At 41.9% G+C, this 25,413-nt stretch overlaps 1 protein-coding gene and 1 long non-coding RNA gene across 3 annotated transcripts in view; one reads left to right on the top strand and one right to left on the bottom strand.

Annotated features, from left to right (window-relative positions):
* Window positions 1-667: 667 nt before the first annotated feature.
* Window positions 668-23,574, bottom strand: LOC140184918 (uncharacterized). Its single transcript, XR_011882472.1, has 3 exons — window positions 23,491-23,574; window positions 17,393-18,661; window positions 668-1,334 (listed from the first exon to the last, which is right to left on the bottom strand). It is a non-coding gene; the product is annotated as an uncharacterized lncRNA (long non-coding RNA).
* LOC140184917 (interleukin-18-like) overlaps window positions 2,515-25,413 on the top strand; it is a 55,301-nt gene continuing 32,402 nt past the window's right edge. For both annotated transcript variants that reach the window (XM_072238118.1, XM_072238116.1), the window contains exons 1-3: window positions 2,515-2,601; window positions 18,444-18,507; window positions 21,348-21,359. In XM_072238118.1, the coding sequence (XP_072094219.1) occupies window positions 18,456-18,507; window positions 21,348-21,359 (64 nt within the window). In that variant the 5' untranslated portion in view covers window positions 2,515-2,601; window positions 18,444-18,455. The remainder of the gene's footprint in view (window positions 2,602-18,443; window positions 18,508-21,347; window positions 21,360-25,413) is intronic.

Here is a 25,413-nt window from a genome sequence, read left to right as displayed (position 1 = left end):
AGGGCTATGGGTAACTCTAGGTAATTTTTAAGGTAGGGACATGTTCGGCACAACTTTGTGAGCCGAAGGGCCTGTATTGTGCTGTAGGCTTTCTATGTTTCTATATGTTTCTGAGTTTCACATCATCTACAGTCAGTGATTATAAAACTGACTCTGATCCTGATTTCAACTAAAATTCTAACATCGTTTGCTGTATCCTATCTTCTGATGGAATTGTTCTTGTTATGACTTAGGGATGTGATCTCACTGCTTCTATTTTAATCCCCTACTCTCTGTCTTAGCCCTTAAGTCCCATAAAGCTGGCCCCTTACACCCTTGATTTTAATCAGAGATCTATACAGCTGGTTGTTTCTTCAGGAGCTCTGGCTCCAAACTTTGTATTGTTTCCCTGATCCTTTCCTCCTCTTTACTTCTGACCCCATCCCAATCTTTCTGAGGCTCATCAAGATTTAACATAAAACATAGAACGTCACAGCTCAGCTCATTTTGATAAGGTTAAAATGTCCTCTAAAAGTCAAATGAAATTGTTTCTGCTGTAACTCAATATTTTATACTGGGCCACATAAGGAGATATTAGCAAAATATCTTCCTAAATGGCCCGGTATCAAATATTAATATTGAGTTACAGCAGAAGCAATTTCATTTGACATTTAAAAGACGTTTGGACAAGATTCTAGATGGAGATGAGCCAATGCAAGTGAATGGGACTAACTCAGACAACCTGGTCAAAATGGACAAATTGGGGCACTGGGCCTGTTTCCTGTGATTCTTTTGTACAACGAGAGTCCTTTATAATGTTAAAGTTGCTGTTAAATGTGTTTTGTTCTATTGCTTTCTGTCACAAGTTTCTGTTCATCTCTCCTCTCCTGGAATTTTCCGTGGAATGAGTGGCAGTTCCGGGAATATGTCCATTTCCCGGAGCCAAGTTTAACATTGTCTTTTGATATTTCCAATAAGGCGTTTGAATTTCCAAACAAAGGTAAAGAAAGTCTAAAGCACCTTCTGCATCTCAAGGAAGTTCAAGGTCACTTCACGTCCAGTCAAGCCCCGCTGAAGTGCAACCAATTTTTGTTTTTGTCGCAGGAAAGAATCATTTATGTTTCCCTAAAAGGATGAAGGTGAAATATGGGATCTCGTCCAGCAAAGCACTCCCTTACTGCTGACACCAGGAATGTTTGAAGGAATAATATGTTGCATTAGGGTCTCTGAAATGAGATTTACCCCCTCTTCACAGAGAAATAGATTTGACAGCGTTGGAACCCTCAGGAGACACAAGAGACTGCAGATGCTGGAATCCAGAGTTTGCGGCAGGAACTCAGCAGGTTGAGCAGCATCTGAGGAGGGAAAGTAAATGTTAACGTTTTAAAGTTTCAATGTAAATTTATTATCAAAATACATACACATCACCGTAAACTAACTTGAGATTCATTTTCTTGCAGGCATTCACAGTAGAACTGAGAAACACAATAGAATCAATGAAAAACTACACACAAAACAACCACAGTGCAAAAGAAGACAAACTGTGCAAATAAAATACATAAACACATGAATACACGAATTAATGTTTCAGGTCAACTTGCTCATTGCTGACATCAACCTGGCCCACTCCTGACAAGGGAACAGATTTTTTTCCCCTTCTGTTAAGAATCAAGTCGTTAAGAAAGCTTTTGGCACACTGGCCTTCACAAATCAATGTACTGAGTACAGGAGATGGGTCATAGTCATAGTCATACTTTATTGGTCCTGGGGGAAATTGGTTTTCGTTACAGTTGCACCATAAATAATTAAATAGTAATAAAACCACAAATAGTTAAATAGTAATATGTAAATTATGCCAGCCAGGACCAGCCTATTGGCTCAGGGTGTCTGACCCTCCAAGGGAGGAGTTATAAAGTTTGATGGCCACAGGCAGAAATGATTTCCTATGATGCTCAGTGTTGCATCTTGGTGGAATGAGTCTCTGGCTGAATGTACTCCTGTGCCCACCCAGTACATTATGTAGTGGATGGGAGACATTGACCAAGATGACATGCAACTTAGACAGCATCCTCTTTTCAGACACCACTGTCAGAGTCCAGTTCCATCCCCACAACATCACTGGCCTTACAAATGAGTTTGTTGATTCTGTTGGTGTCTGCTACCCTCAGCCTGCTGCCCCAGCACACAACAGCAAACATGATGGCACTGGCCACCACAGACTCGTAGATCATCCTCAGCATCGTCCGACAGATGTTAAAGGACCTCAGTCTCCTCAGGAAATAGAGATGCTATGTTGCAGTTGTATAGACGTTGGTGAGACCTAATTTGGAGTATTGTGTGCAGTTTTGGTCACCTACCGACAGGAAAGATGTAAACAAGGTTGAAAGAGTGCAGAGAAAATTTACTGCGATGTTGCCAGGTCTACGTTGCGACTCAATGTAGATCGGCAACCTCACAATTGCCCAGCAGATGGAACCCATGCAATGGAGGAAGCTAGAGGAGCGATAACGTAATCACGCAGAGGTCTAAGGAAGAGGTTTCCAGTTCTGAACAAGCTCATTTTTCTTAAGGGCGTCCTTCTGGGCACAGGCAAGAGAACATCCACCGGGCTGATACTCATAGGTAGGTACCTATCCTCCGAACAGCAAATTTCACTCCTATAACGATTGAATTTGACAGCAGAGAAGTTTTGTGTTAAACTTCTGACAATCATTAGTTAGACCACATTTGGTTTAGCGTGTACGTTTTTGCTTCCTACGTTACGAAGTAGATGATTGCATCAATGCGAAACAAAACCAAAGGGATTCGTCACATTATATGCGCGATGAAAGGTCTCGGCCCGAAATATCGACTCTCTTCCATAGATTCTGCCTGACCTGCTGAGTACCTCCAGCATTTTATGCGCTACTCTGGAATTTCAGCATCTGTGGAATCTCTTGCTTTAATCCCTTAGAATTGCAATGCTATGACAATTTCAAAAAGATCAAGAGGGTTTTGTGCTCTGAAGTTGAAGTATTCTCATTGTGAGACCTTATCAGACATACTTCCCTCGGCTCCTGATTGAACAAAGATAACGATGTCAGTTTTCATTTGACATCACTATTCTGGCACTATATTTTGTATTTTGGGCCCTAATTCAAGTGTGTTTCTTGAATTAAACTTCTATCAATTGGTTATTGTTAGGATAGTTGAAATAGATTCAAAACTGGGGGGCTCACGGAGACAGACAGTACAAAAACAGGCCTTTCAGCCCAACTCGTCTGTGTCGACCAAAATGTCATTTGCCTGCATTTGACTCATTTCTATCTTGACCAAATACCTTTTAAATGTCATTGTATCTGCCTGATCTTTTCACTCTCACTTTCAGCACGTCCAGTTTTAGACTCTTCATCCTGGGAAAACAACCTTAATTATTTACCCTATATGCTATATAATTTTATAAACCTCTGGAACAGGGGTTGGGGAAAAATGTTGGGAACCCGTGATCTAGAAGGCCACCCCTCAGCCTCTTTTGCTGCAGGGAAACAGTCCCATCCTATCCAATCTATCCTTATAACTCAGGTCCTCCTATCCAAGCAAAGATCTTGTGAATCTTTTATGTGCTCCCTCTTGCTTAATCACATTCTTCCTATAATGTGCAACCGGAAATGTAAACAGTTCTCCAATTCCAACAGTTATTGATTGAGAGTGACCTGGTATGATCATAAGTGATTTGCATCACAGCTTGTTTTATTTTTCCATGGCTGATGTTCATCGACAACTTATGTCCACAAGTGATCCTTTAAAATCATAGAGGTTTAACCACTCAGCAAATCTGGAATAATATCTCCTGCCACATGAGTTAGCTGGACCTCTTATGTGTCCCCATGTGCTGAACAATTTGATCTGTGACAGCAGAACATGCATTGTTTAATGTTAATTGTCTCTACTCATGCCGGACATTTTCTGTGTGAGGGCATTCTGCCTTTGATGGAATCACATCACAAATTCGGAGTCGTATTTCTGATGTACTAAGTACCCAGTCACATTTAGTCTAAAGGATTTTGATAAAAATCCATTATGCAAATGTTGCAGTTACTAAAATCTCAAAACGTTGATCCATTTCATGATAGATTTGGGTTTGTACAACTTAGGAACAGAATGAGGCCATTCAGCCCATCGAGCCTGCTCCAACATTTCATCATGGCTGATCCATTTCTCTTTCAACCCCATTCTCCTGCCCTCTCCCCTGTGGTCCTTCCCCACCAAGCCCTGTGATGGCTACACCAAGCGTCAGTGCATCCCTCAGCACGCACTGCTGTCCAGAGGACATCAAAGCAATCTGCACTCCTCTGGAAAGAACATTGTTTCTCCAACTTCAGATGAACTGCTGTCTCACTGATTTTCATTATTATACTAGATTCCCTTTCTCATATTATCTCTTTTAAAATATGCCTTGCTGATAGTCTTTATCACTTAATCTGTCTGCATGTTGTTTTGTTGTGCACCTCGCTCCCTTCAGCATGGCTTTGAAAACTGTACACCGTTTCCACCCAGTTCTGAGGAAGAGTTGCTGACCCACAATATTAACTTGATTTCTCTTTCCACCTATGTGTGTTATTATTTCTGTTTATGTTTTTGCTCAGAAACAAAAACTCAAGGTAAAAAGCAACAGCCCAGAATTTCAGTGCTTCTGTTCACTTTATGATAGTTATTTTTTTATCAAACTTGCAGTCCACCTCCAGGTTTCCATTCCACACGCCCTGACTATTTGGTATGCATACACATGGAAGCTGCCAGGTGTACACCCTACTAGAAAGTTCACAGTTTGGCAATATGTGTTAACTTTTCTGCATATATGACACTTGGAGTATGCATGCCAAAGTTCATCATGACCAGAAGGCTGGGGGCTGGACTGGCATTAGTTAAAAGGAACCCAAGTTTAATGGCCTTTGCTGGGATGTATAAAGCACCTATCCTTTCCAAGGTTATCTCTAACTATTTCTTAGTAATGGCTACAATATCAATTAAACATAAAGGGCCATGGGGTTAATATGGAAGTAAGTCCACTGTAGCCGGCTGGTGGTGTAGTGGCATCCGCACTGGACTTTGATGCGAGTGGTCTTGGATTCGGATCCGGCTGACTCCTTAGACGCTTTCCATATGTGCTGGGTTGAACGCTGAGTTAGCAACTCGGCCTCATATATATATAAAAAAAAAACAGACAAATAGTATGGAAACGGCAAAGATTGCCCGCCCGATGCACCGCAAGGTGCGGAGGGGAACAATGACTGAATGTCCACTGGACCGTGTGCATGAGTTGAGCTGAGTGGCCTGTTTCCGTGCTGTAGCACACGGACACATCCCCACCTGCTCCCCCACCCCACGCAGCAGTATTGCCCAACCCCTACCCCCCACCCAATATCCATACAGTCATCTCCTGGTGACTCTGATTTCCCCCCTGATTTTCACAGCAGTAAAAGAATGGCTAGCTAACATGAACTGGCAACTCGGGTTAAGGGATTATTCAATCAAGATGCGGTGGTAGACATCTGAGGGAATCTTTCCCAATATACATGGTAGATGCAACCCAACAAGAAAGAACACTTCCAATGATGGAGCCCACCATCTGTGGGTAATTTTTTTAAAAGTTGCTGATAATGTAAGATTTAAAGCATGTAAGTTGGCTGGCCAGTGGTGTAGTGGCGTCGGCACCGGACTTCAAAGTGGATGTTCCTGAGTTTGAATCTGGCCAGGTCCCAATCTCGGCAGCATAGAAAATAGGTGCAGGAGTAGGCCATTCGGCCCTTCGAGCACTATCTGTGTGGAAGAAAGGTCTGGCAATCTTCTACTTTATCTTGCCATTACACTATCCATAGGATCACCATGAGTTATTGACGACTCAATGGCACTCAACGACAACAAAGCATGCAAGTGGGCAAAGATACATGATTAGATAGAATTTTAAATAGAACCACAAATAATGAAAAGAGTAATAAGGAAATAAACTAAATTAAAATCAAAAGATTAGCTTTGTTTGTCAAATGTACATCGAAACATACATTAAAATGTGTTGTTTGCATCAACGACTAATGCAGTGCAAGGATGAGAGGTAAGGGAGATCAGGTGCATGATGTGCGAAGGCTAGTGTTCAGGTACAACACGAGTAATTATAAAGCAAATGGTCATTATCATTTACTGTCAGGAAAATGAGTATAAAGGTAATGAAATTATGCTTCAGTTATACAGGACATTAGGGAGAACGTTCTTGGAATACTCTGTACAGTATTGGTCTCCTTAGTCAAGGAAGGCTGTTATTGTATAGGAATCAATCAGAGAAAGTTAAACCTGTCATGTTGTCTTATGAGGTAAGTTTGGACTCATCTTGTATCCACTAGGATACAGAGAGTGAGAGGTGACTTGATTGACAGACAGGAAATCCTGGGAGACTTTGCCATGATGGATGTTTCCTTTTCTGGGAGAATCAAAAACTTGGGACTGCTGTTTAAAAATAAGACATCATCTATTTCCTGTGAGTCTTTGGAATTCTCTTCCTCAATGGTCAGTGGAAACAGGTCTTGGAATATTTTTAAGGTGGGGTAGATACATACCCCAAGAAGTGAGTAGTTACCAGGAGCAGTGGGAATACAGAGCTGAAGTTGTGGCTGTGATTTTTCCTGAATGACTCAAGGGGCTGTGCAGCCCACTTCTGATGCTAATCTGTATTCTATCACCTCCCTTTGGTGCCCCTCCACCTTCCCTTTCTCCCATAGTCAACTCTTCCCCCTTTGAGATTTCTTCTTCTCCAGCCCTTTACCTTTTCTACCTATCACCTTCCAGTTTCTCACTTCATCACCCCTCTCCCCCTCATATGGTTTCCCCTGGCATCTTCTATCTGGTACTCCTTCCCCTCCCCCCACCACCTTACTCTGGCTTCCACCCCTTTCTTTCCAGTCCTGATGCAGAGTCTCGGCCCGAAGCATCAGGTCAACTGTGAAGGTAGCGTGTAGTTCAAAGGGTGTAAATATGGAATTGTCCTTTGATCTTTAGCATATAAAATGTTGTCTAGTGTTGAGTCAAGCAGGCCTCTTCCTCCAATAGGGGTCTCAATATGATGCCTGCTGTGTCTCAACTGGTCAAATAGAGAGAGTGCTTCATATCTACTTGTACTTCTTTCCGGTGGCTTTGCTCACCCAGCAACAGCCCCCACCACTCTTGAGCTCCAGCAGAACAAAAAGGCTCCTTGTGTAGTTTTAGGTGCGTGAGGCAAACAGCTTTTGGCTTTTGCAGTATGGTATATTGCTACTAGGAATTCTGCCAGAGTCCCACCACTCATCATTGCGTTTCTGAGCTCCACCGTTATTACTGGCAAATACTAGACAATAAAACCACATTTTCCAATTATAGAGGCAGCAAGTGAGCAGTGTTCTTGCCTTCTTGGATTCTGATGCCACGAGTGCTCTTCCAAGTTGTTTTGACTATTCAAACCATTTATTAAGACAATTGTATACACATTTCTCAATGTGTTGTTATTCCAAAAAACACTGCAAAGATAATCTATGACTCGGGAAAGTAATAGCAGAGATTTCTGTAGGATATTCACATGGAGCTAACCATTGTTTTAGTACAGTCAGAAATTTCTAGCTCCATGAGTTGAGATAAGATGTATGAATAGGATTAGGCCATTTGGCCCATCGAGTCTGCTCCGCCATTCCATCATGGCTGATCCCTCTCAACTACATTCTCCTGCCTTCTCTCCATAAATTTTAGTGTCCTGACTAACTAACAAACTATCAACCTTCACTTTAAATATACCCAATGAACTGGCCTCCACAGCCATCTGTGTCAATATTCACTATCCTCTGGCTAAAGAAACTCCTCCTCATCTGTGTTCTAAATGGATATCCCTCTATTCTCAGCCTACGCCCACTGATCCTAGACACCCTCACTACAGGAAACATCCTCCCCATGTCCACACTATCTAGGCCTTTCAATATTTAATAGGTTTCAATGAGAATCCCCCTCTTTTTTCTAAACTCCCAGAGCCATCAAACGCTTCTCATATGTTAACCCTTTCATTCCTGGGATCATTCTCATAAACCTCCTCTGGATCCTCTCCAAAGCCAGCATATGATTTCTTAGATAGTGCTAACCTAAGAAAATCTGTTGACTCTTTCCCTTTGATTTTTTGCAGCTCCATCAGAAGTTCCTGCCAGAGTTGCCAAATGCTGAGAGATTCATTTAATGTAAACTTCTCACTCTACATGTCTTTACAGACTTTAATCATTGAGATTAAAAGATTGAGATATTACACAAACAGAATAGACAAAGGATTTAAACTGTCAATCCTCTACTGGTAGAGAAGATGAAAAAAGTTGAGAGTTCAAAGTAAATTTATTATCAAAGTATGTATTATAGGCATCTGTTAGTCTCGCGAGACCATGGATTTGTGCCTTGGAAGGTTTCCAAGGCACAGGCCTGGACAAGGTTGTATGGAAGACCAGCAGTTGCCAATGCTGCAATTCTCCCCTCTCCACGCCACCAATGTTGTCCAAGGGAAGGGCACCAGGGCCGATACAGCTTGGCACCGGTGTATTCACGGAGCAATGTGTGGTTAAGTGCCTTGCTCAAGGACACAATACGCTGCCTTAGCTGAGGCTCGAACTAGCGACCTTCAGATCACTAGACTGATGCCTTAACCACTTAGATAAGTGCCAACACCAAAGTCACCATATACTACCCTGAGATTCATTTTTTTGCTGGCATTGACAGAAAAATAAATAAATACAATAGAATTTATGAAAAATTATACAGAATGTGTGTCAAATGGTTGTTGTGATGTGTCTAGTGTGGTAGTGTAGTGGGTAGTGCTTGTCACTCTCCCTTTCAGCTTCCACCACTGGCTAGCATTCTTGCGGAAGGAGACCTGAATGTGTAAGTCTCTCCCTGCCAGTACATAGCCTCTCCAACAGCAAGCCTCATGTAGTGCCTCCTCTCTAGCGACACACGGAAACTGACCTCCTTTCAGACTCGGGCTGAACTACAGAGGATGGGGAGAAGGTCTGGCTCCTGCACACGTAGCACACAGGCCCACCGGTATGTGGACACGTCCTGGTGCTCGTGAACCAGATCTCCAGCTATGGGTGATAGCCCCACTGCCTTGTGGGCAGCTTCGGGAGAGACAAAGGTTACGGGAGGCCAAGAGGAGGAGCTACATATCTTCCACCCCAGCTTTTAAAAAAAATCCATTGTCCCTCGAGACAGACAGATGCTGCCATACATAACAAATACTGCTAAACATCCACTGTGCAAAAGAAAACAAATCACGCAAACAATACAAAAATCATGAGTTGTAGAGTCTTTGAAAGTGAGTCTGAGGGTTGTAGAGTCAGTTCATTGACGAAGTGAGCCAAGTTAGCCACGCTGGTTCAGGAACCTGACTTTTGAGGGATATTAACTCATAGTCATAGTCATACTTTATTGATCCCGGGGGAAATTGGTTTTTGTTACAGTTGCACCATAAATAATAAATAGTAATAAAACCATAAATAGTTAAATAGTAATATGTAAATTATGCCAGGAAATAAGTCCAGGACCAGCCAATTGGCTCAGGGTGTCTGACCCTCCGAAGGAGGAGTTGTAAAGTTTGATGGCCACAGGCAGGAATGACTTCCTATGACGCTCAGTGCTGCACCTCGGTGGACAATGAACTGTTCCTGAAACTGGTGATGTGGGAGCTAAGGCCTCTGTACCTCCTGCATTTCTTGATCAAAGAAGCAGAAATAAAAGTAATATGATCTGTTTAATATGACCAAACACATTTGTTCAAGGATAGGAAAATGTTACAGTTACAATTTTACTCTTCGTGGGAGATTTTTAAAATGAACCTTTTGATATCTGAGCACAGCAGGAAAGCCAGCATTTATAGCCCATCCCGAAATGCCTTTGTGAATCTGGTGGTGAGCTGCCTTCATGAATGCAGTGCACTCCTGGTTAGGGTACTCCCACTCTGCCGCGGGGACAAGAGTTCCAGCATCCGTGAAGGATGCTGTGTGACAGGACAGGAACATGCAGCGAGTGGGTTTGGAAGGTGGTGACAGACGAGGCTAGCTGAGTAACTGCAGGGCATTTTCTAGATGGTATGCTCCAGAGCTGCCGTGAGTGGGTGGAGGAGTGAATGAGTACTTTGGGTGCTTGATGGAGTGCAGTCAGAGCTCCTAAAGCAGGTGAAGAGTGTTCCATCACATGCCTGACTTGTGCCTTATAGATGGTAGACAGGGTTTGGGGTGTCAGGAAGTGAGCCACTTACAGCAGGATACCCGAACCTCCGGGCTGTGCTTGTGGACGTGACCCCACACCCGTCCAGGATATTGATGGCAGGGGATTTAGCAATAATAAGAACAATGGATGTTACGGGTGAAAGGTTAGACATATTTTGCCATCTGTCGTTGGCAGGCAAATGTATGGAACATGTGTTAAGACAGAACAGTACAGCACAGGCATCTTAATCCATGCTGTTGTACCAACCTTTTAACCTACTCCAAGATCAATCTAATGCTTCTTTCTCGCATAGCCCTCCATTAGCTCTGGCAGAGAAGACTCAATGAGCTGAATGGCTTAATTTTGCTTCCATGTCTTACAGTCTTATGGTCTTATTTTCTTTTCATCCATGTGCCTAATGTATCTGCCTCTACCAAAACCTCAGTGTGTTTCAGACACCCACCACTCTGTGTGTTTTTTAAAAAACAATCTACCTCTAACATCTCACCTACACTTTCTTTCGATCACCTCAAAAGAATATCTGCTCATACTAACCATTACCACCCTGGGGAAAAAGGTGCTGGCCACTTAGAGCTTGGCCCATCAAGCCCACACCAGCTCCCAGTACCATTTGCTCCATTAATTCCATACACCCTCTCCTGACCTTCTTGTAGCTCTGTGTGTGTGTTCTTCTTTTTCATATGTCCCACAACTCTCCTTTGATTCCTTTTGGCATGTACCAGTGTTGTGACTGTGAATGAAGGCAGTGGAAAGGCGCATCTGGCAGATATAAAATTGTCTTTATTGGGGCCACACACAAGCTGACAGCTTTTGGAATCACTTGAGGGAGAGGGAGGCTCCTTGATCTAACATTACAGCACATTTTATATGTTAAAGCAGCGGTCCCCAACCACCGGGCCGCAAGGAAGCAATATGAGTCAGCTGCACCTTTCCTCATTCCCTGTCACACACTGTTGAACTTGAACATAGGGTTGCCAACTGTCCCGTATTTGCCGGGACGTCCTGTATATTGGACTAAATTGGTTTGTCCCATACGGTACCACCCTTGTCCCGTATTTCCCCCGCTAAGGTAGAACGTTCCTATGAAACCTTTCGTGCCGAAATGGCATTAAGTGAAGAAGCAATTACCATTAATTTATATGGGAAAAGTTTTTGAGCGTTCCCAGACTCAAAAAATAATCTAACAAATCATACCAAATAACACATAAAACTGAAAATGAATAACACTAATGTATAGTAAAATCAGGAATGATATGATAAATACACAATCTATATAAAGTAGAAATAATGTATGTACAGTATAGTCGGGAAGATGAAGGCAAAACTGATTTGTGGGAAAAAAATCGGCACGTACGCGCATGCGCACACAAGTGCCCGCGCAAGGCTTCATGGTCCTGGTAATCTTTCCTGGGGTGAAGTGTCCCGGGATTTGACTGCTACTTTTGTCCCTTATTTCAGAGTGAGAAAGTTGGCAACCCCAACTGTAAAAGACATGTGGAGGTGAGTTTAACCCTACTTGAACACCTCCCCCCCCCCCCCCCGGTTGGCCGGTCTGCAAGAATATTGTAATATTGTCAATATTAAACCGGTCCACGGTGCAAAAAAGATTGGGGACCCCTGTGTTAAAGAACAAAGGTAACAGGACAATTTCTATTATTATAATGCCCTTATAATGCTTCTTTTGAGTTGCATGTAATTTTCAAGTTTCAGGGTCATCCCACCAAAATGAGAGTTAATTACTGTGGTATCTGAGTTGTATTCATGTGGTGGGCTGTAGATTGCATTCATGCATATGCAGGCATATATCAGTCAATTGGGTGTTTCCTGGTCTGCAATTTACTGTTCTGAGCTGCACTTTAAATTCAGTCTGCAATCCATATTCAGATCTGAAAGCTGGTTGATACAAATATTAATATAAATTAATATTTGCTATATTGCATCTCCAAAATACACCCTAACACCTACACAGAGGATCAGTTTATGGTGGCCAGTTAACTTAACAGTATTTGGAGTGGCACAGTAGCGTAGCAGTTAGCGTAACACTATTACAGCACCAGTGACCTGGGTTCAATTCTACCACCGCCTGTAAGGAGTTTATTCATTCTCCCCATGGCTGTGTGAGTTCCCTCCGGGTGCTCCAGTTTCCTCCCACATTGCAAAGACGTTTGAGTTCGTAGGTTAATTGGTTATATGGGAGTAATAGAGTGGAGCGGGCTTGTTGGGCCAGAAGGGCCTGTCACTGTGCTGAATCTCTTAATAAAACACCCTTGGGCCTGTGGGAGGAAACCAGAGCAGAAACACAGATGGTCATTGTGAGAATGCAGAAACCCCACATAGATGGTCAGAATTGAATCCTTTGAGCTTTTTTTTAGCGTGTCGCACCAGACGGTCAGCCATTCTTGTCTGGGTCGTGGTGTCAGGATTGGTCTCCTTTCGGATTAACCGGGTCACGATATGAACGTTCCTGACTTGACCCTTGTTTTTTATGAGGCCGAGTGGCTAGCTCGACGCTCAACCTGGCACGGGTGGAAAGCGTGCTCGGGCGGGCGGGTGGCCTGACTTGGATTCGAACTCGGGAGCCTTCGCTCCGAAGTCCGGCACTGATGCCATTCCGCCACCTTTGAGCATTACTAAGGATTCCAACCTTCAGATGCAACATTCATATGATACCCTGTCTGCTTGCTCACTTGTGCATAAATCACCCCAGGGTACTTACAAGGATAGGTTATTCAATCATGGTCAATGTTTATCCTTCCATCATTTCTTTTTCTTGTGTCTGAACAAGAATTGGCTACAGCAATGCTTATTTTACAGAGCCTTCATGGAGAGGGTACAGAGGAGGTTCATGAGAATGATTCTGAGAATGAAAGGGTTAACATATGAGGAGCATTTGATGGCTCTGGGCCTGTACTCACATGAGTTTAGAAGAATTAGGGGAAATCTCATTGAAACCTGTCAAGTATTGAAAGGACTAGATAGAGTGGAGAGGATGCCTCCTAAGTGAGTGTCTAGGACCAGAGGGCACAGCCTCAGGATAGAGGAGTGTCCTTTTAGAACAGAGATGAGGAGGAATTTCTTTAGCCAGAGGATGGTGAATTTGTGGAATTCATTGCCACAGGTAGCTGCAGAGGCCAGATTAGTAAGGGCATCAAAGGTTATGGGGAGAAGGCAGGATAATGGGCTTGAGAGAGATAATAAAATCAGCCATGATGGAATGGTGGGCCAGATTTGATGGGCTGAATGGCCTAATTCTGCTCCTATGTTGTATGGTCTTGTGGCGTTCAACAACGTGGAGAGAGACATGTAAAACAAAGAGAAAACAAATGTTTCAATGAACACTAATGATGCAGATTAAGTGGAATATATAAGAGGTTTTATCACTTAATGGAAAGATGTTTTTATTTCTCAGAACTACTTTGTGGAGTGCTCTGACTGTTATTACATATGCACAGAGATGGTCTGAGGTTTCACAAAAGGGATTAGCTACCGATAGTGGTACAACTTGTCAAGGATTTCTGGGCAGGTGCCATGGCTGGCTTTGTGATTATATATGGCTTGCTGACCACAAAGCTCTAAACTCAGATGAAGACCCTAAGCCCTATCGGATATAAATAACCACGAGTACCCTGATTGAAGGGAGGTTATACTGTAACTAGCCAATCTTTAAAAGCTGTATCACTTCCCTGTTTGTCCTCCACCGTGAGTCTAGTTGCCAGTACCACTATTTGAGTGGTGGGTCCCCTCTCTACCAAGGAGGAGATACTTTAGACACAGTTCATTTATTTACAGTGACATACATTTAAATCCAAACAACATTAAAAAAAAATTTTTTATTTATTACAAACAAGAAAACTCAAAAAATTACAGCACATCTGTAAAAACCACGACCTTAACAGAATCTAATTAAATATTGAGCAGCAAAAGGGAGAAAAATATAAAGGCAAAAGTAAACATATACAGCAGAGGTGAACCGCACCAAAAAACCTCAGTCCTCACCCCGTAAGAAAGTCCAATACAGGGCCCCATATCCTTTCAAAGATGTCCCCTCTGTCCTCATTGCATAGTCTCAGTCTCTCCAAACGTAAAGTATTTGCCAGTTCTCTCAGCCACAGATTGTACATAGGCACAGAGTCCATTTTCCACATTTGCAGGATTAACTTCTTAGCAATCACCATGCCAAACAATACAGCCATTTTTTCATACTTATTGGCTGAAGATAGGGAGCTTCTTGCTCCAAGGATGGCTATGAGCGGGTCTGGTTCCCACCGCTTCCCAAAAGCCTCAGAGAAACAGTGAAAAATACTTTTCCAGTATGCGTAAAGCTTACTACATGACCAGAATGATTGTGACAAGTTACTGTTCACAGATTTACATCTATTACAAATTGGTGAAACATCAGGGTAGAAACTGTGCAACTTTTCTTTGGAATAATGGAGTCTATGTATTGTTTTAAACTGTATAAGTCTGTGTCTGACATTGACTGAACAATCATGTCTACTCTTTAAACACTCGTCCCAGACCTCCTCTGTAAGTTCTATACCCAATTCATCCACCCATGTCTGTTTAAAACCTGCAGTATTCACCCGAGCTCCATTATGTAGGCTCTGATAAAAATAGGATACCGTACTAGGAGTAACAGGATCAAATTTAGTTATTGCCTCCAGGGACTTGTGTTTGTCTAAAACTTCGAAGTTAGGTATATATTTCCTAACATAATCTTGAATTTGTAAATATCTAAAAAACTAGATGCAGGGATATTGTAAACTGCTTGCAACTGCACAAATGAGGCAAAGTTTCCATTAATATATAGGTCACCTACACTGCAGATGCCTCTCTGTTTCCAGGTAGAAAAAACAGTATCATTCAGGCCAGGCAAAAAGGAATGATTGTCACAAATCGGAGTGTCAATATAAGTTATTGGGGCCTTAGTGTGTAGTTGAATCTGCTTCCAAATTATAGTGCTGCCAGCCACGAAGCCGTTACTAAAATGTGACTTATTAACTGCAGTGGGGCTATTAAGGAGAGCTGGTAAGGAAGTCTTCTTACAAAGCACTCGCTCTATGAGTAACCTTGCTGGGCATGAGTCTGAGGTAGAGGGTGGGCCTTTTTTCCACCATGTAAGAATGGATAGGTGGGCAGCCCAGTAATACATTTTAATGTTCGGTAGGGCAAAACCACCTGCTTTTTTGGGCTTTGACAAGTTTCTTTTTAGTAATTCTAATGGCTTTATAATTCCAAATAAAGGGTATAATAATTGAATCCAATTGCTTAAAATTTGACAGAGGAATAAAACATGGAATTGACTGGAAAAGATGAAGAAATCGTGGCAGTACAATCATCTTGATTGCGTTAACCCTCCCCACCAAAGAAATTGGAAGGGTTTTCCAAAAGTCAATATTGCGTTTAACCTGCTCAACTTTGTTTCGCCAATTCACTTGCAAAAGGTCATCTGGATTTTTTGTAATAGTCACACCAAGATAGGAAAAATTTATCATAAGTTATTTTAAAGGGAATGGACTGTAAATACACTGTATTAACCACTGCAGTGACTGGCATTAGTTCACTCTTATCCCAGTTAAGAGAGAAACCTGAGAAACTACCAAAATTATTAACAACCTTCTTAAATTATTTAAAACTCACAGAGGATTTCTATCTTATAAAAGATATACAAATTACAATTTCTAAAACACGAAGGATTTTGAAAACACAGTTATAACTTCTATATGCTAAAAAGACATACCAAGGAGTCGCAGGCAAGCCAGCCGTCAGTCGCACGGATTCTAGTTCAACCCATGCTTCTGTCATGCTTCTTGATGTTCCTGGACCATTCCTAAAAGCCTGAATTGCTGTCTACATTTCTGCCATTTTTCTTTTTGCCCCTTGGGTGACTTCACATATATGTAATATTTTTTCAGATACCCTTTAAACACAAGTAGTCTAAAATCTTCAGAAATCCTAAGTACCCACAATTAATGTTGTAAAGCTAACTCTTTTATGTACACAAATTTTATTAACAGATTAGTTATTGATATTGTTGTTCCTTTCTGCACCATATGGCACACCAGGTGGCAACCTTGCTGTTTCTTTCGCATTTTTGTCTTTTTTATGAACCTGAGTTGCTAGCTTGATGCTCGACCCAGCACGGATGGAAAGCATGCAAGGAGCTGGGACCACTCACCTTGAAGTCCGGTGCAGATGCCACTACACCACAGGCTAGTTATTGATATGGTGGTCCCTCCGCGACTCCCTGGTCCACACGTCCTCCCCACGGATCTCCCACCTGGCACTTATCCCTGTAAGCGCAAGTGCTACACCTGTCCCTACACCTCCTCTCTTGCCACCATTCAGGGCCCCAAACAGTCCTTCCAGGTGAGGCCAACACTTCACTTGTGAGTCTGTTGGGGTCATCTATTGCACCCAGTGCTCCCGGTGTGGCCTCCTCTACATCGGTGAAACCCGGCGCAGATTGGGGGACCACTTCGTCGAGCACCTCTGCTCCGTCCGCCACAACAGACAGGATCTCCCGGTAGCCACCCACTTCAACTCTGCTTCACATTCCCATTCAGATATGTCCATACATGGCCTCCTCTACTGCCATGATGAGGGTAAACTCAGGTTGGAGGAGCAACACCTCATATACCGTCTAGGTAGTCTCCAGCCCCTTGGTATGAACATAGAATTCTCCAACTTCCGGTAATTCCCTCCCCCTCCCTTCCTCCATCCCAGTTTCACTCTGCCTCCTCCCCCAGCTGCCTACCTCCTCCCTCTTGGTTCCGCCTCCTTCTACTACCCATTGTGTTTTCCCCTATTCCTTCTTCACCTTTCCTGCCTATCACCTCCCTGCTTCCCCTCCCCCACCCCTTTATCTTTCCCCTTACTGGTTTTTCACCTGGAACCTACCAGCCTTCTCCTTCCCACCCTCCCCCCACCTTCTTTATAGGGCCTCTGCCTCCTCCCTCTTCAGTCCTGACGAAGGGTTCCGGCCCGAAACGTCAACCGATCTTTTCCACTGATGCTGCCCGACCTGCTGAGTTCCTCCAGCATGTTGTGAGTGTGATATTATCAATCTGGTCTGCAAGCTTCCTTTAACTAAACAACCTAGCCAGTGTTGTCTACTTTGAAGCAAGCCAAATTAGGTAACACATTGTCTTACCTCTTGAGCAGTCTGCTATATACAGAGCTTGTTTGCAAAGCTGTGTTTTCGGACTTCAAACTGATTACTGGTTGCCTTTTACATTTTAAGAACTGAAGACTGGCTCCTGCTTATGACCAGCTGCTAAAAAAAAAAGAATATTAGTTGGAAGTTTAACTTATTCAAAATAACACTTTGATCTTTAGCAGTGCCAGCTGCTGTGTTTAGAAAGCAAAAAACAAGGCCCCTTTGGCCCTGTATAGTGAACATCCATCACAATTTGGAGGAAAAAAGCATTGAAGGTATTTTCAATGGACTAATGGGGGGGGGAGGGAAATGAGGTTCCAAAATATTGCAGAAAGTAGAAATATGAAATCAAAACAGAGATCTTGGAAGTATTCAGCAGATCAGACAGCATCTGTGGAGAGAGAAACAGAGTTAATGTTTCAACCTGACTGGCATTCATGAACAGTCTTTGGAATGGGTATTAGTTTATCTGCCAGGCCTGCACGTACAGGAACCTTCCAGTCTCCATCCAGATAATAGGATCAACTTGCTGCCCGTTCCAGATTCATCGCCCGTAGCCTAATTAGCCCCAGTTTTCATCCACAGTCCTTGTTCACTCATAGAACCAGCCAGACTCAACCAGTTGCTCCTAGCTTTCACTCTCCTTGCCTAAAATTTACTTTGTCGCCTGTTGTGTCTAGTTTCTGTTCTCTCTTGTTTTGTAACCCCCCCCCCCGATGTTATTACTGTCACGTACCATAATCCAGTGAAAAGCTTGTGTTGTATACTGTTTATACAGATCAAATGATTACACAGTGCATTGAGCTAAAACAATAACAATGCAAAATAGAGTGTAAAAGCTACTGAAAAAGTGCAGCACAGGTAAACAATAAAGTGCAAGATCATTACAAGGTGGACATCAGCTTTGTATCTTTTTCTAGAGATGCTGCCTAATCTGTTGGATGTTTCCAGCACTTACCGTTTTCATCTGGAAAAATAATGAAGCTTTGCTTACCTATTTTTTGGGGCATTACTTTTCACTATACTTATGTCTTTTATCTTAAAGTAATCAACAACGATGCAGGAAATGAGACCAGTTGAGTTCAAGGACGGTGTTTTATGGCTTGAAGGTAAGTTCGATTCAATTATTCACAGTCACTTACCGATACATGTACCACAGACAATGAACAAGTTTGTAAGTGAAGGTTAGGCAAGATCTGATGTGGGTTAGGACGCCTGCGCAGATCAATTCAAGTCTAAGCTGGAGTATGAGGCAGTTATTCTCTAGATTGAAGAAAGCAAAGGTTCAGCTGAGGATCAAAGTCTTGGTCATTATTGATCATTTATGTAAAGATTGGCACCAAAATGTTTCACAACCGTAGCATCAAGTTCTGTACATACTTTTGAAGTACTATGGTTTTTCTATTGATAAAAGGATAACAGCTCATTTACAAGCAAGTTGAAGGACATACATCTCTGTTCTATTGTGAAATCCTTATATTCACCATGAGTAACAGTACACAGATGCTCACCCATCACAAATTCTGCCATCAATTAAATGCAGACAGTCAAATTGAGTTTATTGTCATGTGCACAAGTACAGTGAGATACAGGTAGTAATAATCACTTACTTATAGAGCACTTTTCACACAATGAAAAGCTTGCTTTCAGTAGCATTACAGATAAGTAGATTGAGATAACACACAGAACATGGATCATAAATAAATCATAATGGACACTGTGGAAAAAAGACTATGCTGAACAAGGTATTCGTGCAAAAAAAGAGACACAATTAGAGGTGAGTCCGTGGTAGTTCTCGAAGTGGCCCATAATATCCCTTTGCTGAAGTAGGATTAGTTTTGTGTAGGTTCATTCAAGAATCTGATGGTTGTAGGAAAGTAGCTGTTCCTGAACCTGGTGGTGTGGGACTTCAGGCTTCTGTAGCTCTTGCTGGAGAGTAGCAGCAAGAAGAGGGCATGACCCAGAAGCTCTTTTCATGTATATTAGTATATTAATTGTTAACTTCCTGTAAACAAGAAAGCATGATCTTCCACAGAAGTAGTATAGCGTGTGGGCAATAGTCCTGAGTTGGCAGGTATAATTTCGTCACCACTTGTAGTCAGATTTAGACTTATATAAACGGTTCACAGTGAAATATTTATTTAAATACTCACCATGAACTCAGAGATCTCTGACACATGCCACAAGAATGTGCTTACTAAGCCAAGCTGAGATATTTGCTGACTTGTAGAAGATGCTGAGTCTGGACAATTAACTAATTGTTATCTCATATAATATTTGTTTGAAGTTAGTGATTTTTATTTTTTTATCTACTCAGGATGTTAAATGGATTTGATAAAGAGAAACTAATTCAAATTTCCTGTGGTAAAGCTAAAAGAGTTGGTATTAAATGTACTTGGAATAAAGCTACAAATACAACCTCTTCCCTATTTGATAATGTTCCAATCACACTCGGCTATCTCCCTTGCAGTTGCACTATGTACGGATTAACCCACATAAGGCCTTGATTTAAAAACAAAGTGCTGGAAATGTTCAGTAGCTCAGTTAGTATCTGTGGAGAAAGAAACTGTTAATGTTTCACATTGAAGATCTTCATCAGAAATATGTTGCTCTGAGGTGTAAGAGCTCTTAATTATCAGCACCTTTATGAATTTTTGCTCCAATGAATACTCATTAGCTTATAACAAGTGTAAGAAAAAACCTCAATCCAAAGCAAAAAAAAAGATTCATACTTTAACTAATGCATCTTTAATTCAAAGTTCAAAGTAAAATTTATTATCAAAGTGCCCATATGTCACCCTAAGATTCATTTTCTTGCCGGTAATACTCAATAAACCTAATACCCATAATGGAATCGAAAGACCGCACCAACAGGGCGGACAACTGGTGTGCAAAAGACAACGAACAGTACAAATACAAAAAGAAAGAAGGAAAATGAAATAATAATAATAAATAAGCAATAAATATCAAGAACATTAGTTGAAGAGTCTTTGAAAATGAGTCCATAGGTTGTGGGAAGAATTCGCTGATGGGGCGAGAAAAGTTAAATGAAGTTATCCCCTTTGGTTCAAGAGCCTGATGGTTGAGGGTGAACAACTGTTCCTGAATCTGATGGTGTGGGTCCTGAGGCTCCTGTACCTCCTTGCTGATGGCAACAGTGCGAAAATTGCATGAGCTAGGTGGTGGGAGACCCCGATAATGGATGCTGCTTTCCTGCGACATCGGTCCGTGTAGATGTGCTCAGTGGTGAGGAAGGCTTTACCGTGATGGACTGGGCCGCATCCACTACTTACTATAGGATTTTCTATTCGAGGGGCATTGGTGTTTCTGAATGCAAATTAGTTTGAGGAAGCTCTCTGATCTGTTGGCATGTGCTCAGATGTCATTCTATACAGGAAATGAGACCTGACATTAAGTATATAATTAAATGTTATGTGGCTTGGTGGGTATCATCTTGTGCCCACTCAGGAAACGTATCTGAAATTGCTGTTTCAGTTTAGTGTATTAGAGCATTAGTAGAAGCATCTTGGGGGCAAATCCTCAGTGTGTGTAGTAATTTTATCGGGGATGATGGACAGGTTATATTTGTTTGCATTGTTGATTGAAAGATAAATATTGTCAGGTAGGAATTATAAAAATAAAAAATATATATTATTTCTTGTATTCACCTGAGAGTGAGATAACTCTGCTTAACTTTGCATTCAAAGTCTGGTCACTTCCTAAGGTATAACTGGTGACAAATAGCATAGCAATTAAGGATCATCAACTCAAAATATTAACTCTGCTTTTCTTTCCACAGAACATCTGTTTATTACAAATATTACTGTGGTTATGTAGGAATAAATGTGAAATATAAACATTAATAATTAATGAAATACTGAAAGGTCACCAGACTGGTCAATGTTTGACTAATTCCTCCTTTTTCTTTCCCTTGCTTTCAAACACGCAGAAGTACCAGGAGGTAAGATATGGAACATTTCAACTGTACAAATCATAATATTATATATTCCTTTTTCCATAAATAATGCTGTTCAGAGATTTAATATGCTCAACTTATTAACTTAAGAATCCACAGTAGCTTAGTGGTTCCTGTGACACTATTACAGCTCAGGGTGTCGGAGTTCAGAGTTCAGTTCTGACATTCTCTGTAAGGAGCCTGAATGTTCTCCCCGTGGCTGTGTGGGATTCCTCCGTGTGCTCAGGTTTCCTCCCACAGTCTGAAGGTGTACCGGTTAGTAGGTTAATTTGTCATTGTAAATTGTCCCGTGACTAGACTAGGGTCAAATAGGTTGGCTGCTGGATGGTACGACATGTTGGACCAGAAGGGCCTGTTCCATGCTGTATCCCAAAATAAATAAATTAATAAAAACTGATCTTACTATTTTAAGTTTCAATTTGCCACAGTTGCTGATATCTTTAAATTCCATGTAAACCTTTTTGGAAATAAATTGTAATATGCAATGGTTTCCCTGAACTTGGGATAGTTCTTGCAGATTTAGGATGCAATCAGTGTGCCAACACTTTGAAGGTAAAATGGAAGGATGTAGAACTGACAAATGGGAAGGGTGTAGCTGTAATAAACTGGCGGGACAAAAAAAAAGGCATCTTAAGGTGGGAATGGTAGTTTGAAGCAAATAGGATTCTACACAAAGTTTAATCAGGGAAAATCTCTTTACATTAATTTTGAAGCATAGGTGTGGTTAAACACAGTAGCTAATTGGGGCAGTCCCATAGACAGTGATGTGATATTAATGGCCAGATACTCTGCCTGATAATACTGGCTTGGCCCCAGAAATCCGGAAAGAATTCTGGGTGAGGCATGATCCATCAATTTTTGGAGAGACGATTGTGAGATAAGCTATTTAAGGTCAATAGACAATTATCCGTGGTTGGAAACCTGAAAAGAGCTGGAGAAATATTTTTTAATAATGAAAGGGTTAATATATGAGGGGCTTATATGGAGGAAATATCATTGAAACCTTCAGGATATTGCAAGGCCTAGGTAGAGTGGGCATGGAGAGGAGGTTTCCTTCAGTAGGAGAGTCTAAGATTTGAGGGCACATCTCAAGAATAAAGGGACATCCCTTTAAAACTGAGATGAGAAGGAATTTCTTTAGTGAGATGTTGGTAAATCTGTGGAATTCATTCCCACAGAGAGCTGTGGAGCCCGAATCACTAAGACAGAGGTTGATAAATTGTTGACTGGTAAAGGGCTTAATGGGTGCAGCAGAGGTTCCCAACTTGGGGTCCACGGACCCCTTGCTTAATGGCATAAAAAGGTTGGGAATCCCTGTGTTAGGGGAGAAGGAAGGAGAATGGGAATGAAATAAATCAGTCATGATTGAATGTTAGAGCAGACTCAATGAGCCAAATGGCCTAATTCTGCTCCTATATCTTATGGTCTTACAAAAAGTTCTTTTTAATGCAGTCACTAGTTTAATTTGGACATTAGTCATTGATTTTATTGACAAATTCCATTGGTTTGTTTGAGGCAGCACACAACAGCAGCTCTTTGAGATGACTTCATGAGACTACTTAAATCCGCTGGGGGCTGAAGAGAGTATTAACAGGAGTGGTTAGAAGGAAAGAGGACAGATATCTGGGAAGGAAAATTACTTGTGGAGCAGACTTGATGGGCCAAATAGCCTGCTTCTGCTCCAATGGCTTATGGCGTGAAACTAAGCTAGTGTGGAAGCAAGATTATCTGATATTGGAGGATCGACACATTATGCAAACAAGTTTATGAAATGCCAAACACACAGTTTACAACTCCTGTACGTGTTCCTATGGTTACCATTTCCAGTTGGATATACTCCTGGAGGTTTCATTACATGACCTCCTACACTTCTCCCAAGTTCTCACCATTGGTTGTTCATCATGTCTATTATTGGCATAGCATTCTTCATACCTGACATGATGATTCTGGGCTGGCCATTGAACTAACAATCAAAATCATTTTTTGCTTTAAAAAGCACAATTCTGTTTAATGCTTGTGTATTGTCCCCCATCTCTTTCCTGAGTTCTATTATAGAACCTAGGTGATTAATCGTTAATACTGGAGACTTAGGTGAATCGGGGATTTAATATGTTACCTGAGTGACTGAAGTGAGTTGTCCTCTGCTTGAATAAATGTTCAGCCTTTCTCCGTAGCCCAGATGTAATTCCCATTCTTGGCCTATGAAGGACAAGGCAACTCAATTATACCTGTCTCTTGTATTAAAAATATCAAAGTTTCAAAGTACATTTATTATCAAAGTTTGTATACAGTCTATAGCCCTGAGATTCGTCTTCCTGCAGGCAGACACGAAATAAAGAGTCATCAGGGAACCCATTTAAAGAAAACCTCAAACACCTAACGCGTAAAAAAAATTGCGCAAACAGCATAAAGCAAGCAAATAACACACTGAATATTAAACATTTATCCACAGAGTGGTTGACGTGGTCCGTGAGTGACAGCCACTGAGTTAGTTCTGTTTAGCGCTGTGTCGATGCTGCGTGCTTCTGCCACATAGCCAGCTCCAGGCTGAAGAGCCTTGATCAAATTGCGCAAATAGCAAGAAAGGGTAAACAGAAACATGTGGAGCATGAACCAGAGTCCTTCAAAATGAGTCATCTCTAGATCTGGGTATTGCTAGAAGAGGGTTCTGCTTATGATCCATGTGCAGCTACCCTTATGAAGACAGGTGACCAACAGGTCAACTGACCAGCGCAGTCCATGAGGTGAAGGGAATCTCACAAAAGAATGGCAGGTAAATATCCATTAATATCCTAAAGTTTGCAGATGACACGACTGCAGTTGGTCTCATCTCTAATGATGATGTGGCCTAACAAAGAGAGGTAGACTGGCCTGCTGTATCATATGCTCTTCACTTATCAAGACAGTGGAAATGAGGAATGGTAACCCTGCACCCCCACCCTTTGGAAATTAATGGTCAGTGGTCAAGTCATTCAAATTCCTGGGGACTATTACCATTGAAGTAGGACGAGTACATTATTCTCATCACGGGGAAAGCCCAGCAGATTGTTATTCCTACACCAGTTGAGGAAACTTAACATCTCAGGGTGTTTCCTGATGAATTGTCACTCAGCCATCACTGAGTGTTGTGAACACCTCTATCACCGTTTGGTTTCCCACCACCTCCTCCCTCTCCAAGTCCAGGTTGCAGTGAGTGGTCCACTCAGGGAGAAGATCAGCTACCGACATTAAAAGATCTGTTCTTCGACAGAATTACTGCTGATTCCACCCACCCTAGTAGTGACCTATTCACCAAATTGCCACCAGGGAGACGCTGCAAGTCCATCACCACCAGGACTACACGTCATCTCTGAAGCTTCTTTCCTGTGCTATCCAGCTTCTCAACAAGACTCACTCAGGTGTAATACCCTAGCGGTTCCTGCACAACATCCGTTAAATGGTCTTTCCAGCTCTCCTTGTTCTGTTGATAATTATTGTGTCTGGTCATACGTTCACATTTATTTGATTATTGACGCTCGGGCATATGACTGCTCTGCTAATTGTTGATTGCTGATGGTTCTTTGCACTATTGTCTTGTAAGTTGTTGGTTGCTATTGTGTTGTCTGTTATGGTATTGTCCTGTGTTTTATGCTTGGCACCAAATCACAATCAGTTCTGGTATATCTCACACATACTGGCAATAAAGTGATTCTCAGTCTGATTCTGAAAGCCACATACAAATGATGTAATGCATCAGCTAGAATGCATTTGCAACAATAATTAATTTATCCAGGCTTTTCACGTCCTCACAGATCACAGGAAGTGGAAAAAGTCACAGGAATTACTCAAATGGAGTGAAATTCCAGCAGTGTCACTGCATTTTCATCAAACCTTCTAACCTGCACAGACAGAGGCAACAGGAAACCCAGTGTTCTGTCAGGCCCCAGTGCAAGAGAACTATGGCATCCATCAGCACCAGGACTACACGTCATCTCTGAAGCTTCTTTCCTGTAGCTATCCAGCTTCTCAACAAAACTCACTCAGGTGTAATACTCTAACT

This window comes from Mobula birostris, chromosome 20, assembly GCF_030028105.1.
Source record: "Mobula birostris isolate sMobBir1 chromosome 20, sMobBir1.hap1, whole genome shotgun sequence".
Taxonomy (NCBI): Eukaryota; Metazoa; Chordata; class Chondrichthyes; order Myliobatiformes; family Myliobatidae; genus Mobula; species Mobula birostris.
This window is presented reverse-complemented; position numbering and strand designations above follow the sequence as displayed.